Source organism: Vigna angularis, chromosome 1 (assembly GCF_016808095.1).
Source record: "Vigna angularis cultivar LongXiaoDou No.4 chromosome 1, ASM1680809v1, whole genome shotgun sequence".
NCBI lineage: Eukaryota > Viridiplantae > Streptophyta > Magnoliopsida > Fabales > Fabaceae > Vigna > Vigna angularis.
The window spans coordinates 18404017-18419151 of record NC_068970.1 but is presented as its reverse complement, the minus strand read 5'-3'; the positions used below and the strand labels follow the sequence as shown (position 1 = coordinate 18419151).

The window sequence follows — 15135 nt, the reverse complement described above, 5'->3', positions numbered from 1 at the left end:
TGTCTTTCGTTTAACGTGATTAAAGAAACAGGGGGATAGCCCAACCAACTTCCCGGCCAGATACATGCATGCATGAGATCCTTCTCGGCTCATCCCTCCTCCCACACCTCAAGAAGTAACATAAGAATAATATATACCTCAGCCACCAAGCGTTTTCATTGTATTTGTATAAACTTTAAAAATTAAAGAATGAATTAGTCAATATTCTTACAACAACAGTTGAGTTTCTTCCCTAAATTTTTCAAGGGAAATATGATATTGTTTATAAGAATTAAGAATACAACAGGATGACCACGGACTCAACGTTTCTTCTCATTCATCATTCACCTTTCCTTTTCCTTCAGAGACTTTGGTGCCCTCGTACGCTGAGAGAAAGAAAGTACTTTGATTTTTCTGCAAAAACCTGCAAAATGTTTATTTAACAAAAACCATCAGCAGCAAAACCTTCAAACACAACAATTTATAATAAACATTACCCTGTTTCGACTGACAGCAAAAGAAATACTTTCCCCAACGGAAAAGAGATCCAAAGTGAACCATGCCGCGAAAGTAGACATACTTATTTTAATTTATTAACTTAATCACCAAAAACATATATCGGTAAGCCAAGTGTAACTAAAAAATGAATTTCTTTTGATCTCTAGATGGAAATTAAATTCAATGTGTTTTACAACATGAGAATGTGATCAAAGTTATGAAGAGGTGATATATTAACAGTTAAATACATTAAAAAAATGTTTAGTGTAACAATTGTGTCATTATTTCAGATTATATAATGCAGTATGTATTGGAACACTTTGAAAAGTAATGAGATTCCATTGTAATAGTTTCTAATTTCCTAAATATAATGAATAAGCTGGGTTTCGGTTTTTACTTGAGAAAGTCGAGTAATTTCTGTTGCAAGCGATTCAATGTTTCCTCCTCAATAGTTACATAAGTCAAAAGCTCAGGTAACTTAACTGCAAACACAAGAGAAACAATACATATCGTTTTGCCAAGCTTATTATAAAAATCGATAAGATATGCTGAGCAAGGGTAACATTCAAATGCTATGCTCCTAATAGTACCTATATTCCACCATCGTAATGACTAGAAATACAAATACAAATATACATTAATGGAATTGAAACTCAACTAAACCCTTGCAACTAGGCAGGAAATATTAAATGACCAGAGAAGTCTACATTTTTACAGGCAAATAAAAAGTTAGGTAACTTAAAACATTAATGGAATCGAAACTTAAAATCATATTCTATCAACTAGAAATGAAACCTTAAATAGCAAAAAATGACAAAATTTCAACTTTCATCACCCTCAAAATAAAAAAAATGAGGGAGAGGGCATATATGTATAAAGAGAGGATTTGGGGGCGAGAGGGAGAATGAATAGTAATTGTCTATTAATTTAGCAGACAAAGAATAACCTATTAGAGACACTCAAGTTAAGAGAAAAATATAAGTGAGGATAAGAGTAGCGTGTCCCAAGACAATGCAAACATAGGGAATCCAAGAACACAACAATATCTTTTTTTTCAAATATAGTTAGAATCAGCAAAAAGTAATAATCATACCAAACAGGCGCAATAAATGCTCAGCTCCATAAATGGTTGAGGGAGATACATTATCCACAATAGCATCATTATATTGCTTGCGTTCTTTTTTGTACAAGAGCATCATAGGCAATGCTTTATCAAAATAACACCTTATTCCTTTCAAAATTTCTCCTATTGAATCGGGAGCCCTGTTAACACACAGCAAGAGTACATGGTTTCCTCGTTAGTATAAGGTGTCCCAAGCTTGCATCTAATAGAAACAACTAAATGTACGAGATGAATAAATAAAAAAACTGCCAAGCCGGAATAGAAAGGGAGGAAGGATATGAATTTTTAACTATCAACCAATTCTTACATGCCATCCTTCTTTGATTTGTATTCAAGGTACTTTGTCAGAATTTCATCAACAGTTGGTGAACGAGGAAGTTTTACAAGCTACAGGAACCAACAAAAGAAAATATTATGGAATGATTCACGCACTAAATGGACTATGATTTTTTAAGTGATGATTAAATAAGTCAAAGTGTTAAACAGTCCATCTAGCATATTAGCATCAATACCAAAACAATACATTCAACAAACTTTGCAAGCCAAAAAAGAAAAACTCATTATATTGTTCATATGATAATGATACGATACTTATAGCACTCAGAAAAGCATGTAATATATTGTATCATATTACTTCAACCGTGGAATCGAGTGCCATAATTATCTTTAATTTCCTCAGGAAATTAATAAATTAATAAGGCATAATATCAGAAGTTTATAGAACAAAGAAGATTGCATTCTGGACAAAAGTGAAATGATCATAGATGGGGCAACAACGAAGAGTCTTAGGCTTACTTCTTTCTAAGCATATTATTCCCTATCAGAAAGTAAGGCCAAACAAATACGGGAAAATTTGAGAAGACACTCATGGTATCCACGAGTTGAGAAGACACCAGTGCTGGTGTCTATAAGATCATTGTCATGCAGTTCAGTTAAATCTCAATGTTAACTTCCAAATCAACTCTCGTTACTATACACCTTAATCCTCCTCTACAGTACACTTGGCACTTCAGAAGAGCCAACAACACCTTAAGATATAACGATATTATCAATAAGTTACTATTACTAAGTAAGACAAGTTTCATTGAACTCTTGTGTATACTACAGTCTGTCCTGTTTAGGAACCCAAAACTGATTATTGCTGAATGAAATGGAACAGATTACAGAAAATGGGAGAAAGAATTCTCTCTTTCTCTTCCAAGGGCTTATCCTTGTGAAAGGACTAAGACATTGCTTTCTCTTAAATTATAAAAGTCAGACGAATGACTCTGCCCTAACTAACCAACTAACACTAACCGCCCCCCTGAAACAGTCAGATGGCTTCAAAATGCTGTGCGCATTAAAACATGGCTCGAGGATTCAGGGGCTACGGAAACCTTAACCATAAACATGCGTAAATTCTAACTCTACAAATGTGCATATTCTTAGCAAATATGAGTGGACAACTACAAAGAGTGAATTTAATAGTTTTCCTTGTACCTTATCCTGCTGCGTCACAGAGTCCCAATCATCAACAAGTTGTTTCTTCAATGTTGCAGGAATTTGAATCTTGACAAGCTTTTCAACAGACCCGCTGCCCTTCTAAAAATTAGAAAACAATAATTAGGAGAATACCTTCAACTAGAAATAGTGGAAAAAAATTAGAAATTTCATAAACATTAAATCAAATGTCAAACAAACTCAGGTATTTTCATTTTTAAGGAAACAAGGAAAGATTCAAATCTTAATCTCTTCATCTTATTATTAGTTTTAGTTTTAATCTTACTCCTTTAAAACACCAGGTATTTATTATGGCATTTTGATTTTATCATATGAAACAAAAAGCAAGCAAACCAGTTAATTCATATATATGAATAGAAATTGAAAGCAAATGACAAATCTTTCAAGGTTAAAGAAAAAAAAACATGTCAGGAGTGCAATTAAACAACAAAACAAACCAAACCTCAGCTCCAGCATCTTGCTTTCGTTTCTTCCCTTTAGACACTGCAAAGAGTTTGATGTACTAAACTTATCAGTACACACAAATTCTAATGTGCAAGAAAATATAACATTTTTTAAACTCAATAAATCGACAATCACATTGCATTCAGCTGAGAAGGGGTCCAACTTTTAATTACTGCCATATGTTGGGCTTCATTGTAAAAGTAAATATATTGGACTAGTGTGGGCCCAGCCAAGCCTAAATAAAAATGGGATGGCTGTAGGCAAAATTAGAAATTTCAAAAACAAAAAAAGGTGATGATTTGCTACATAAAAATGCAAAAAAATACATGTGTGTGAAGCAAGCCAACACACACAAAAAAAAGGAAAGTGAAGGATAAAATTTAATGAATACCATTGTTCTTGACATCCTCTTTATCCACTTTGACATCTGCAGAATACAAAGCAAACGTAAAAACATCAGGCAAACAAAAATTAGTCAAAGTATACTCTTCCCAACATGCTACAGAAAAAAAGATTTGGTGCTAATTATGTTTAAAACAGGTGAAATTGGATTTCAATACCAGATGGTTGAATATCCTGTAACAACGTTGAAATGATATCATAAAAATGCGTGTGCTTATAGGAAGGTCCAGAGTTACTTTTGGTCAGAGGTAATACTCACTTTCTTTTCCTAAAAGTAGAATGTTAAAGGAAATCACACGTACTTTTTAATATTACCATTTATAAAAACCTAATGAATTGTTTATATAGTAGAAATTTGCATCCAAAGCATCTCATAAGTCTAGATATTTTATCTTGACTCTTTTTCCTTTGAACAGTCTAAATATCCGTTTACCAATAAAAATCAACTATGTTCAAAATAAAATATTGATCAAAACTTTCATAGGTCCCTTTGCAGACCTCATCAGTCATTATTGATCACTCATTCAGAGTGTAAAAAAGGGGAAAAAAAAACACAACAACTGAAATCATAAAATACAATAAATACACAGTCCAAATGTTCAAGTGAGCTACAAACGGAAACTCTTTAATATTTTCAATAATGAACTAGTGGACTTCAGATTCCCTTGCCAAAATAGATTCATTATGAACAAACTAGATAAGCAAAAAGCTTCAAGAAATCAGCATGGTAAATTATCACCATATGAAAGAGCATTGATTACCTGTAGACGGTTTGCCCTTTGCTTGTGTTGAACGCCCAGACTTAACATTCTTGTCCACATTTTGCTTTTTGTCTAGGGCCAACTGTTTCATTACATTCTCTTCTGTATGTTTCATTAATCGGTCCTCACCTACCCATTCGTCCCAACTGTTGGAAATACCAATAATAATGATTCTTTGTAACCTTTTGCATGTAATAATAATAATTTATAGCAAATACTTATGGTCAAAAATATGAAGATGATTCTCTCCAAAATTAGTAGATTAACTATTACAAAACCCTTCCAACAAGTCGTAATCTACTTCCATTGCCATTTAAAATGAGAGCTTCACTCAAAAAATTTGCAAGTACTAACTCTGATTCTCACTTGATGCTTTCTTTCTTATGCAATCTTGAGTCACACCATGTACAAAATAAAAATTACAATATTTCATAACAAATTGTAATCTGAAAGGTTGCCTTCTCATGGAAAGGTTACCATTTGTACCTCGTTACATTAAATGAAACAAGTAAAAGATAAGAAACTCACTTTTTACTCCAGCCCTGCAAAAATAGTAAATGAAAAAACCAAAATCAGTAGCATATCCCATAATCACTTGAAATTTTCAAATGTATAACATTAAGTGAGATTCAGGGCTTCTAATCTTTCAGGCTAAAACTTTAATCAATTTGAAAAGTTAAATCAAGGAACACTCGAGAGATGAGGTAATCACTAGAAATTACTAAAGCCGTTACAGAATGCAGTAAATTAGGCTGCAGGGGAAGAAATATTATGGTTGAACTTACAAGGTAGTGAACAAAGTATTTCCATTCACTCTTTCTGATCTCAGTTTTTTGCACCTGACATAAATCAGGCAGTAGATTAGGTCACAATAACAAAAAGACGACGGGAAAGAACAGTATAAAAAGCACTCTGTCTGCAGTAAATTATCACAACTACAATAAAAAAAGGGAAAAGAACAGTAACACGCACTCGGCCTGAAGAGTGATTAACTGCTTTTACTGCGAAGCCTTACATTAGGCAAATGTAGCAACAAAAAGACTGATTGGAATAACCCTAACAATACTCTTAATTTAATAATGCTAGGAAAAAGTGGATATCACAACATGAAATCGATCACACCTTAGAAAATTACAAGCTATGCGATATAATCAACCATTCAAGTTTTATAGATTAATTAAAATGAACAAAAGAAAATAGGGAAAATGGCGAGAAACTGTAAAAAGACCTTTTAAAGTTTATCTTTAAAATATCAAGAAACACTGCTAAGTCACAATTCGGTCAAAGAAAGGAGAATTGGCTAACTTAACATACATAAACAAAACGATGACACGAAAAAACACTACCCAAATCCCTAGCACAAAAACCCCAGTGCGGAGCGGTTACTGAGCATTTAGAAGCGGCGAAGTTTGCCTTTGTGTCGGAAACCGTAAATATAAAATTCCAAAAGGAAAGAACAAAGAGAACTGGAAAAATCAATAAAAGAGAACCGTTGAAAAATAAAATTGAAGAAGGTAAGGGGACAGGTGAACGGTGCCTTGGCTTCGTAGATGCGAGGACCATGATAGGCGAGCACTTTCTCGCCCTCTGAGTAGACGCCGGAATTGGACGGCTGAACGTCGCCAGCGGAAGCGTCGGCAGAGGTGGCGGAATCGTCCTTGGACGAATTTCCCATGGTGGAGTTAGAGCGAAATGGAACTGGGCGGGAACGGGAAAGGACACGCTCTGAGTGAACAAAATAAAGTGCCTACCGAGTTGGGACCAATTTTTGGAATTTTCAATTTCTCCCTTTGTTTTATATATAAAATATTATAAATAAATATATAATACATAATGCTCTAAGATATACAGTTGGCCATCGCTTCCTCTAATTCCATAATTACTAACTGCACTCCGTATCAGTATGCAAAGTCTAAAAAGTCCTTCACCACTGTATCATGGGTTGAGGCCCACTTCGCAATAACTAATTTTTTGTTTTCCCTCTTTATTTATTCTTTTTGACATTTTATTCCTAAAGCTTTTTAATGGTATATAGCTTAATCTTTTTAGTTCATTATTTATAGATCTTCCATTATGGTTTGGTAATTGTGATGTGGTCAATTTTTTTATCTAAATGACAGTGTAAAGTTTTAATGGGTGATGTAAATTAATTGGAGTTAATTTTCGAACCTATCCAACTAAGTTCAACTTCATTATCTTTTTAGTGGTTGGATTCCAATTCATGTATCTAATTAAATTTAAGGTGCATAATATTTTTTTTAGTGTTATACAAGATAAATTTATTTCTTGTATTTTAATCATTGTAAATTATTATTGTTAGTTTAAAACTTTTGTCATTTTTTAATCGTCTTTTTATTGTTATTTATAGTTAATTTCATGTTAAAAATAAAAAATTAACATAATAAATTTAAGGAATAGTATTTTAAATTAAAAAGAGAAATCATAAACCCTAAACACATATCACATTCTAGCATTTTCTTTTTTATTTTTATTTTTAAGTAATATCTTTTTAAATTTTAATTAAAAAATATATGATGTCAACGTATTAGTTTAATATTTATACAAATAATAAATTTAGTTCCAATTTATAAAGGGACAACATTGCTCCATATATAAAATATATGTACTTGAATTACGAATTAAATTGAATACATGATACTAATATATACCATAGATTTGACACTTGAAAAAGGAATATTAAAAATTAAGAAAATTTAATTATTTTAAAGAGAAATAAAAATAAAAAACAAAAAATAGAGATGTTGACACATGACATGTGTTTAATGTTGTTGGTAAGATACTAATTAAAATGAATTAATTGAGTTCATTTTTCAAAATTTGATTCAACAAAAATTCAAGTGGAGACAAATTTGAAAATTTTTAACTAAACTTGGAAAGAATGATTAATTAAGCTTTAATATAAATAAAATAAGTGTATTTATATTAAAATGTAAATAGTATATCATTATTAAATAAATAAAATTAAGTAAGAAAAAGTATAAATTATTATTCTCTACTTCTAGTCGAACTGAAATGTGAATATCATAGTTTTTATTAGATAGATTATTGTCTACTCTCATCCGAGTTGAAATGTGAAGATAGTAGCTTTTGTTAAATATTATTTACTCTCAACCGAACTAAAATGTGAAGATCCTAATTTTTATTAGACAAGTTAATGTTTGTACCTACTTAAAATTTTTGAAAATATAACTATTCTGAAAATTTATGAAGCTTTTATGATTCATTAACTTCACTATTTTTGTTTTTTATGATAAATAGGTAAAAATAAATTTATAAAAAAAACTATATAATATATTCTAAAAGAATGATCATGGTAGTAAATTCATTTATCTTTCATAGCAATATGTAAAACCCATAATTTATTTTTTTTCAAAAAGTTTCTCTTCTAGTTCCTCTTCACTTTCTTTAACCTATGTTCCTCTTCTTCTCATTTAGACAACAACAACCTAAGGGAGAAGAGCCCTCCCTTACAAAGTCTTTCCTAACCTCTTGTGTAACACTACTTTAAAATGAAAAAATCTTTATCTTTACCAAGTTATTTCAAATAGTAAGTCTCCTTTCTAAGCTCTTTACTTGGAAAAAAAATATTTCTTCATGCATGTGCAGTAGTGGGTGTACATGTGCTTCTAGTACATCTTCTAACTTTTCTTGGTTTGTAGTGAATCTAACATACTCTTAGATTATGAACTTGAGTTCCACTTTGCATTGGTTTAGGGTTTTCGAAAAAATCTAGATGTAGGAGATCAAGAGGAACTTCTACCAAGGTGAGGAAATGTAATTCATTTTAGTTTTAGTAAATATGTGTTGCATGTTGTATTTTGATCCATGAAATTGCTTGAATTGTGGTGGTGTGTAATTTTTGAACTATGAGTACTGAGATTATTAAGGCATAAAATTTTGTTATTTTTTTTGGGAAAGAGAAAATCTTGCTCAAGTGACCATAGCCTAGGATTTTAGCTTGCATTATGTCGAGTTGTCACTCAAGTAACTTCTTACTTAAGTGAGAAGAGGTTTCTCCTAAGTAATAGGCTTCTCGCTTAGGCGAAAAAGTCACAGGTGACAACTTAGATACTCAAACGAGAACCCCTTTCACCTAGGAAAAAATGCTCTAGAGGCTCATTTCATTTTTTGTAATAGTGTCTCTCAAATGATAGAATCTCACCTAAGCGACTCCTTGAGCTGTTATAATTCTTTATTTCTAATGTGATTAAATGTGATATTATGAATATGTGATGAAAGAGCTATATGTGGTTGTTTTGTTATGAGGAATTGAGGTGTAATCACAATTATGATAAGGTGATGAGGTTACAAGTCTAAAATTGAATCAATGGAATCGAATGGTTAAAGTGGAATTGAATACTTGTATTGGGTCATGACCTATAAGGAAGAAGTACAAACCTCACTAATTTAGTATTATGCATTAACTAGAGATATGTTTTAGCTAAACGTTATCCTTATTCTATTAGGCTACAAACCCACATAAGGTGTCCTAGCCCAGATGGTGAGAGTTGAAGGAGAAAATACGGATAATCTAGTTTAGATTTCATCTTTGTCAAACTTTATAAATTGTTTTATGATAAAGACACTTGTTTATATTGTTATGTTGAATTTAAGTGCTATTAATAATTCTTGGATTGTTAGATTTTATGATATCCAGTTGTCATGGTACTACTCACTAGGTATGTTAAATATATCCAACACTAAATTTAAAATAGCAGTGAAGATCACCTTAATAGATTAAAGACTAAATTATATTTTAACATAGAGAACTATGGGATGGACATTCAATGAGATAAAAAAGAATGAATTAATTGAAAAATTTGTATGTAAATTAAATTAACTTATTAATCTTATCGTTTTTTATTGATCTTTCAACTTAATAAAATGTTTAAAATAAATTATATTAATCTTATTTTTAAATTTCTTCTCCGCGTGGAATTTAATTCTAGCGTGCGGGTTTGGTTTCCTTCTATTACGCCTTGAACCACGTCCATAGTCTGCACGTGGATGTGACTGGTGAGTTTGAACTTTGAAGACAGTTCCATACATCTTATCGCACCAAAACCTTATGCACTAGTGGTACAAGCAAAATGGTTGACAAATTTGAATGTAATAAATAATGGTACATGTGAATTGCATTACTCTGTTCTTACTTTACCACTGTCACTACGGAAAATAACAACAATTTGAATTCTGAACTATAGTCCATCAACAGGAACATTACAATATTACAATATTACGATCCGAAGAATGAAGTGAAATGAAAAATTTAGACAGAAATTAAAGAAATGAAGGAATCAATTAACCTGAAACCTATTTTCCAACTAAAGGAATCTTTTTGAGAATTATCTGGCACGTACTCCCTAAAACGGAGGGTGTGTGTGGAGCATGAAGATGTCAGTGTCCTTGGCCAGGGGTTGGACCGGAGTCTTTAATTCCACCGAGGGTGTCGCTGTTGGTAAATTTGTGACCCTCTCCTCCGGAGCTTGGACCCGAGTCCTTGATTCCACCAAGGGTGTTGCTATTTGTAAACTGATGACCCTTCCCTCCAGGACTAGGACCTGAGTCCTTAATCCCTCCAAGACCTAACCAATCGAAGAAACCCACCACTTGAACCGCTCCTCCAGTGGCGGAGTTTCCCGTCTCAATGATACTCAGAGGACGGGCTTCTAAGCCCATCAAAGCAGTGCTCACCAGTAAAACGAGAACTGCAAAGGCCCGAGTTTTCGTGATGCTTGTCATCTTTAATTTAGAAAAAAAAATGTAGAGTTGGTGTGTTTGTTGGGGAATCTGAGAGAGCGAGAGAAGAAGGGGAAAGTTGTGTTTGATAATTGTGTAGCATTGAGATGCAAGAAGTCCTTTATATAGAGGGGGAAGTTGTCGACTAAAATGAATCTAGCATGCAGAGTCAAATTGTGTACATGTTTTTTCTGCGGAGGAAGCAACCTACGTGGTTCCGAAAGATTATAAGTCAATTTGGAATATTGTAGATTTGGAGAAAGGCTTGCATCACTGCACACTTATGGAAGAAAATAGCACGAAAGAATTAGAAAATGGAATAATTCCGGGTCCAAGTTGTGTAAGTTAGTATCCTTGGTGCCCACTGCTTTGGAGGTATGAGCTGCTTCAAGTCGAAGACCATGACCAGTAAGAAGTAGCCTAATACTTGAATTCAAACACCTCAAACCAAATAGCACGTTAGATTGCATATATTGAAATATATATAATGAAACATATATAACAAATTTAAGAAAATATAAAAAAGTGTTTTTTTTTTGGTGAAGTTTAATTTGTGGTAAAAGAATTGAATTTGAGTCAGCAAAACAATTGAGTGTAGAAAGTGTAAGAAAAGAAAATGAATAAACATGCGTAAGAAAAGAAAATGAATAAACATGCGTAAGAAAAGAGGGGAGAAGGTGAGGGCTGCGTTCGCAAATGTCGCACTGACCAGTCAAGACGTGATGTATAATAGTATACTACTACAGTGTTCGTGGATATTATTAATTAATAGATATCACTTTCAATTAATTATAATATCCACCATCAAGACTACACAAAATCACTTTCAAATAAAACCATTCTTTTTATCTAATGCTAAATAAATTTTAGTTGAAAATTTATTTAAAATAATTATAATTTTACTATATATATATAATGAATAAAATAACTTATTAGCCCAAATTATATTGAACTGTTACAATTTATTTCAGAATGAGCCAGGCAAAAATGGTCGAGCCGAAGTATATTGACCTTATAAGAGTCTAAAACATTTTAAACATGAAAAACGAAAAAAAATAAAAACACCTCTCTTCATTGCACACACTCTGGGAAAGGTGGTAACAAAATAAATGGGATGATTGGAATCATAAGGGATGTGAAATGAAGACTTGGAAAATCATTATTATTGTGTAGAATATTATACTATATATACTTTGGAAATATAAGATATTTTAAACTTATTATTTAAAAACACTATGTGTAAAACCTTTAATGATTAATGTATTAAGTAGTTTTTTCATCAGCAATTTATACTCGAGTCTTATTCTCAAATTTTATTGGCACTCGTCAGGAATAAAAAATTAGAATTAGATTTAGAATTTTAATTTTGCAACCTAATTCGTAACAATTCAAACATTAAATATTTAATTCCAAACCAATTTCATTTAAGTATATAAACAAAAATTTAAATAAAAATACTGAATAATAATTTCACTACGACCACCCAAATGAGTATTAGTATTAGAAAAATATGGATATTATTTCGAGTGTACTTGGAAGTATAAGTACCTTTCACTTATTATTACTATATAATTATGATAAAAACTATTACAGTATAATTGAAGTGCGCAAGTACATCATCTACATAAGTTTAGGATGATATGTAATTATTGTTTGAGTTGTGTATTAAGTATTGATATGTTGTAATAGAGATTTAATTTTTTTATCGGTGATGTAAGTCACATAAACTAATATATCAAGTAATGAAAAATAGAATGAGGAAGTTTCACAACCACAACTTATATAGATAATGAACTTATCTTATTACAATTTAGGTTTATATACGTATTTATTTTCTAAATTCTATAGTAAATTTAGAATTCGTCCTTATTTTAAATTTTGATATAATTTAGTTTTTAAACTTAAAAATTAAATAAATATAATTTTTTTAACCTAAATGCGTTAATTTTTTTTATATGACAAATAACGTTTCAGACTGAATGGTTTGGATAATTTGATATGGTTAAACTCAAATAATATCTTAAAACACCATTTAACCTGTAAAAAAGTTAACTTTAGTTAAAATGACTATAAGTTTAAAAATAAAAATATATTAAAATATAAGACAAAGTCAAAATTTCTATTTCAACCTTAGACCATTTCACAAAGAGTCGGTAAAAAATTGTTGAGCCCAAATATATTGACCTTAGAATCTAAAACATTTTAAACATGAAAAAAAAAACACCTATCTTCACTACACGATGGTAATCTGAATAAATGAAGCAATTGGATTGATAAGTAATGTGAAATGAATACTTGAAAAGTCATTATTGTTGGTAGAATATTATACTACATAGGAAATATAAAATATTTAAAAACAGTGTATTAAAACCTTTATTATTTATACATTAAGTAATTTTTTTCATCTGCGATTAATAAAAAGAATATAATTAAACTCAGAATTTTAATTTTAGAACCTAAATTCATAACAATTCAAACATATAATTCCAAACCAATTTCAATTATAAGCAAAACTTTAAATAAAAATGCTGAATATTCACTATAATCTTTCAAATGAGTATTATAGTATTAGAGAAATATGGATATCATTTTATTTCGAGTATACCTGGAAGTATAAGGACCTTTCACAAATGATTATTATATGATTATATGATAAAATTATTACGGTATCTAGTAAGACATAATTCAAATTATAGATTCTAGTTATTTTCATTTTACAACCAAATCGATATCTGCATAACATTTGCGATAAAGGTTCTTACACGTTATGAATTGAGTAAAAATTGTGTAACGTGAATTACAATGAATTTATCTTAATTTTATGATTTTTGAGTTTGTTTTTAAATTCACGTCTTGAATGAATCAAATATTAGTATTTAATAAGACATTCTTAATATACATTTTATGAAAAATATTAGTCGATATTTCATTTATTAAATATTTTTTGACATATATAAATCATATTTGGTCTGTGTTATGTTTGCATATTATATGTAATTGTAAATTGAAGTATTTATAAATATTTTTAATTAAATTATTATTTTTATATTATTTTTTGTTGTTAAGAATTTATTTTTAATACTTTATTCTTGTGTTTATTATATGTATAATAACGTGCTATGATTATTATACTATATACACAAACAAACAGATGGCGGTGGAGGGGAGGAGTACAACAAATATCTTATTTTTTATGGCTTTGTATGTAAATAATATATGTTTTGTGTACTACTTTAGTGTTATTTTAAATATTTTATGCTATATATAATATCGTGTGTTTTATATTGTAGAGAGTTAGTGGGGTACTTAGAAATTTGTTTGGGTTGGACCGTGTTATGCTATGTTAGGCGGATAACTTTACCTATCATAGATTCAATATCTAAATGCATCAACTTTAAATTTTTACCAATTACATGGTTTTTCGGTTTTTATATTAACTCAATCCAAATTTATATGGAGACCAAATTGGTTCACGTAATGTTAGTAATACAAAAATACGTCAATTTTTTTTTAAATAATGACTAATTTTAGTGATAAAAAATTATTAATTATTATAATAACTAATTTAAATATTAATTTATAAATTAAAGATGATTAATAACTAAAATAGTTTTTAAATTAGTTATTATAGTGAAAAATATTAGTTACTAATATTTTAATTGTTAAAAGAATTTATTTTTAAATTAATCTCTAATTAAGATAAATACAGAGATCAATTTTTTATTGTAGCTAAAATATTGATAACTAATGTTAGTGATTAATTTATAAACTAATTCATGACTAATTTAAAAATTATTTGAGTTCTCAATAACTTTTAGTTTATAAATTGATATTTAAATTGTTTACTATAGTAATTAATTATTTTTTCATTAAATATTATCATTATTTAGAAATTTTTTTATAATATGTTATATATGAGTATTTTGAAATTTCAAAAGATTTATTTAATGTAAATTGGATTAAAACAAGTTTTTATAAAAAAATTATCAAAATAGTTATTGAATTGAAGCAGTTAACTTTTGATATAAATAGAATTTAATCATGATTTGTTGATATTTGCGTATATAACTTACCAGTCAAGTGATGAATATCACTTAAGCAATATTAAAGTGGTGGACATTTATTAAAAATGAGTTCAGAGACAAATAAATTTAAGAAATGGAGTTCATTCAACATTGTGAGAAATATTTTTTCATGAGATACCAAAACAACACATCATTTGGTGTAGATTAATCAAAAGTGTATGCATGGATTGTAGTTCTAAATTGAAAAAGATCAATGCAATTTTTATCTTCTTAATTAAATATTTAAAATAATAATCCATGTAAGGAGAATTAAAGACATTATTAGAGGTATTAAAGATTATTTATTGAAGATTGATGTGAAATTAAAAGAGTCTTATTATAAATTATTAAGCTTACTTTTAATTATTATAATACTGATATTTTAATTTTGAAAATTTTAAATAAAAAAATTAAACAATTTTAGTTTTAAATAACTAACAACAAATTAAACAAGAAACATATATATGTAAATAAACTATAATTTTTATTAAATGACCAATACACATTGCACCTTAAAGAGAAAAACATAGGGTTTAACTGTTTTTCTATGATCTTTAACTAGACACAGTGCAGGAGCTATAGTGAGAGAATGGGTTGTAGATGG

The 15135-nt window shown here is 29.7% G+C and overlaps 2 protein-coding genes across 2 annotated transcripts; both read right to left on the bottom strand.

Annotated features, from left to right (window-relative positions):
• Positions 1-140: 140 nt before the first annotated feature.
• On the bottom strand, positions 141-6480 carry LOC108323521 (protein MRG1). The gene is made up of 11 exons (XM_017556030.2): positions 6245-6480; positions 5493-5546; positions 5236-5249; positions 4708-4853; positions 3936-3971; positions 3543-3583; positions 3080-3181; positions 1908-1987; positions 1571-1740; positions 875-959; positions 141-403 (listed from the first exon to the last, which is right to left on the bottom strand). Exons 1-11 carry the CDS (start codon positions 6380-6382, stop codon positions 313-315), a joined length of 957 nt encoding a protein of 318 aa, XP_017411519.1. The 5' UTR covers positions 6383-6480; the 3' UTR covers positions 141-312.
• A 3328-nt stretch (positions 6481-9808) lies between these two features.
• LOC108340885 (PAMP-induced secreted peptide 2) lies at positions 9809-10574 on the bottom strand. Its single transcript, XM_017578454.2, has one exon. The coding sequence runs from the start codon at positions 10468-10470 to the stop codon at positions 10126-10128; it is 345 nt and encodes a 114-aa protein (XP_017433943.2). The 5' UTR covers positions 10471-10574; the 3' UTR covers positions 9809-10125.
• Between the last annotated feature and the right edge of the window lie 4561 nt (positions 10575-15135).

Bases quoted from the DNA above. Each gene is read 5' to 3' on its own strand.
- LOC108323521 (XM_017556030.2), bottom strand. From the start codon at position 6,382: ATGGGAAATTCGTCCAAGGACGATTCCGCCACCTCTGCCGACGCTTCC. The intron at 5,547-6,244 runs GCACCGTTCACC...GATTTATGTCAG, and splicing joins CTCGCATCTACGAAGCCAAG to GTGCAAAAAACTGAGATCAG. The intron at 3,972-4,707 runs GTAATCAATGCT...TGTATTCTGCAG, and splicing joins AAAGGGCAAACCGTCTACAG to ATGTCAAAGTGGATAAAGAG.
- LOC108340885 (XM_017578454.2), bottom strand. From the start codon at position 10,470: ATGACAAGCATCACGAAAACTCGGGCCTTTGCAGTTCTCGTTTTACTG.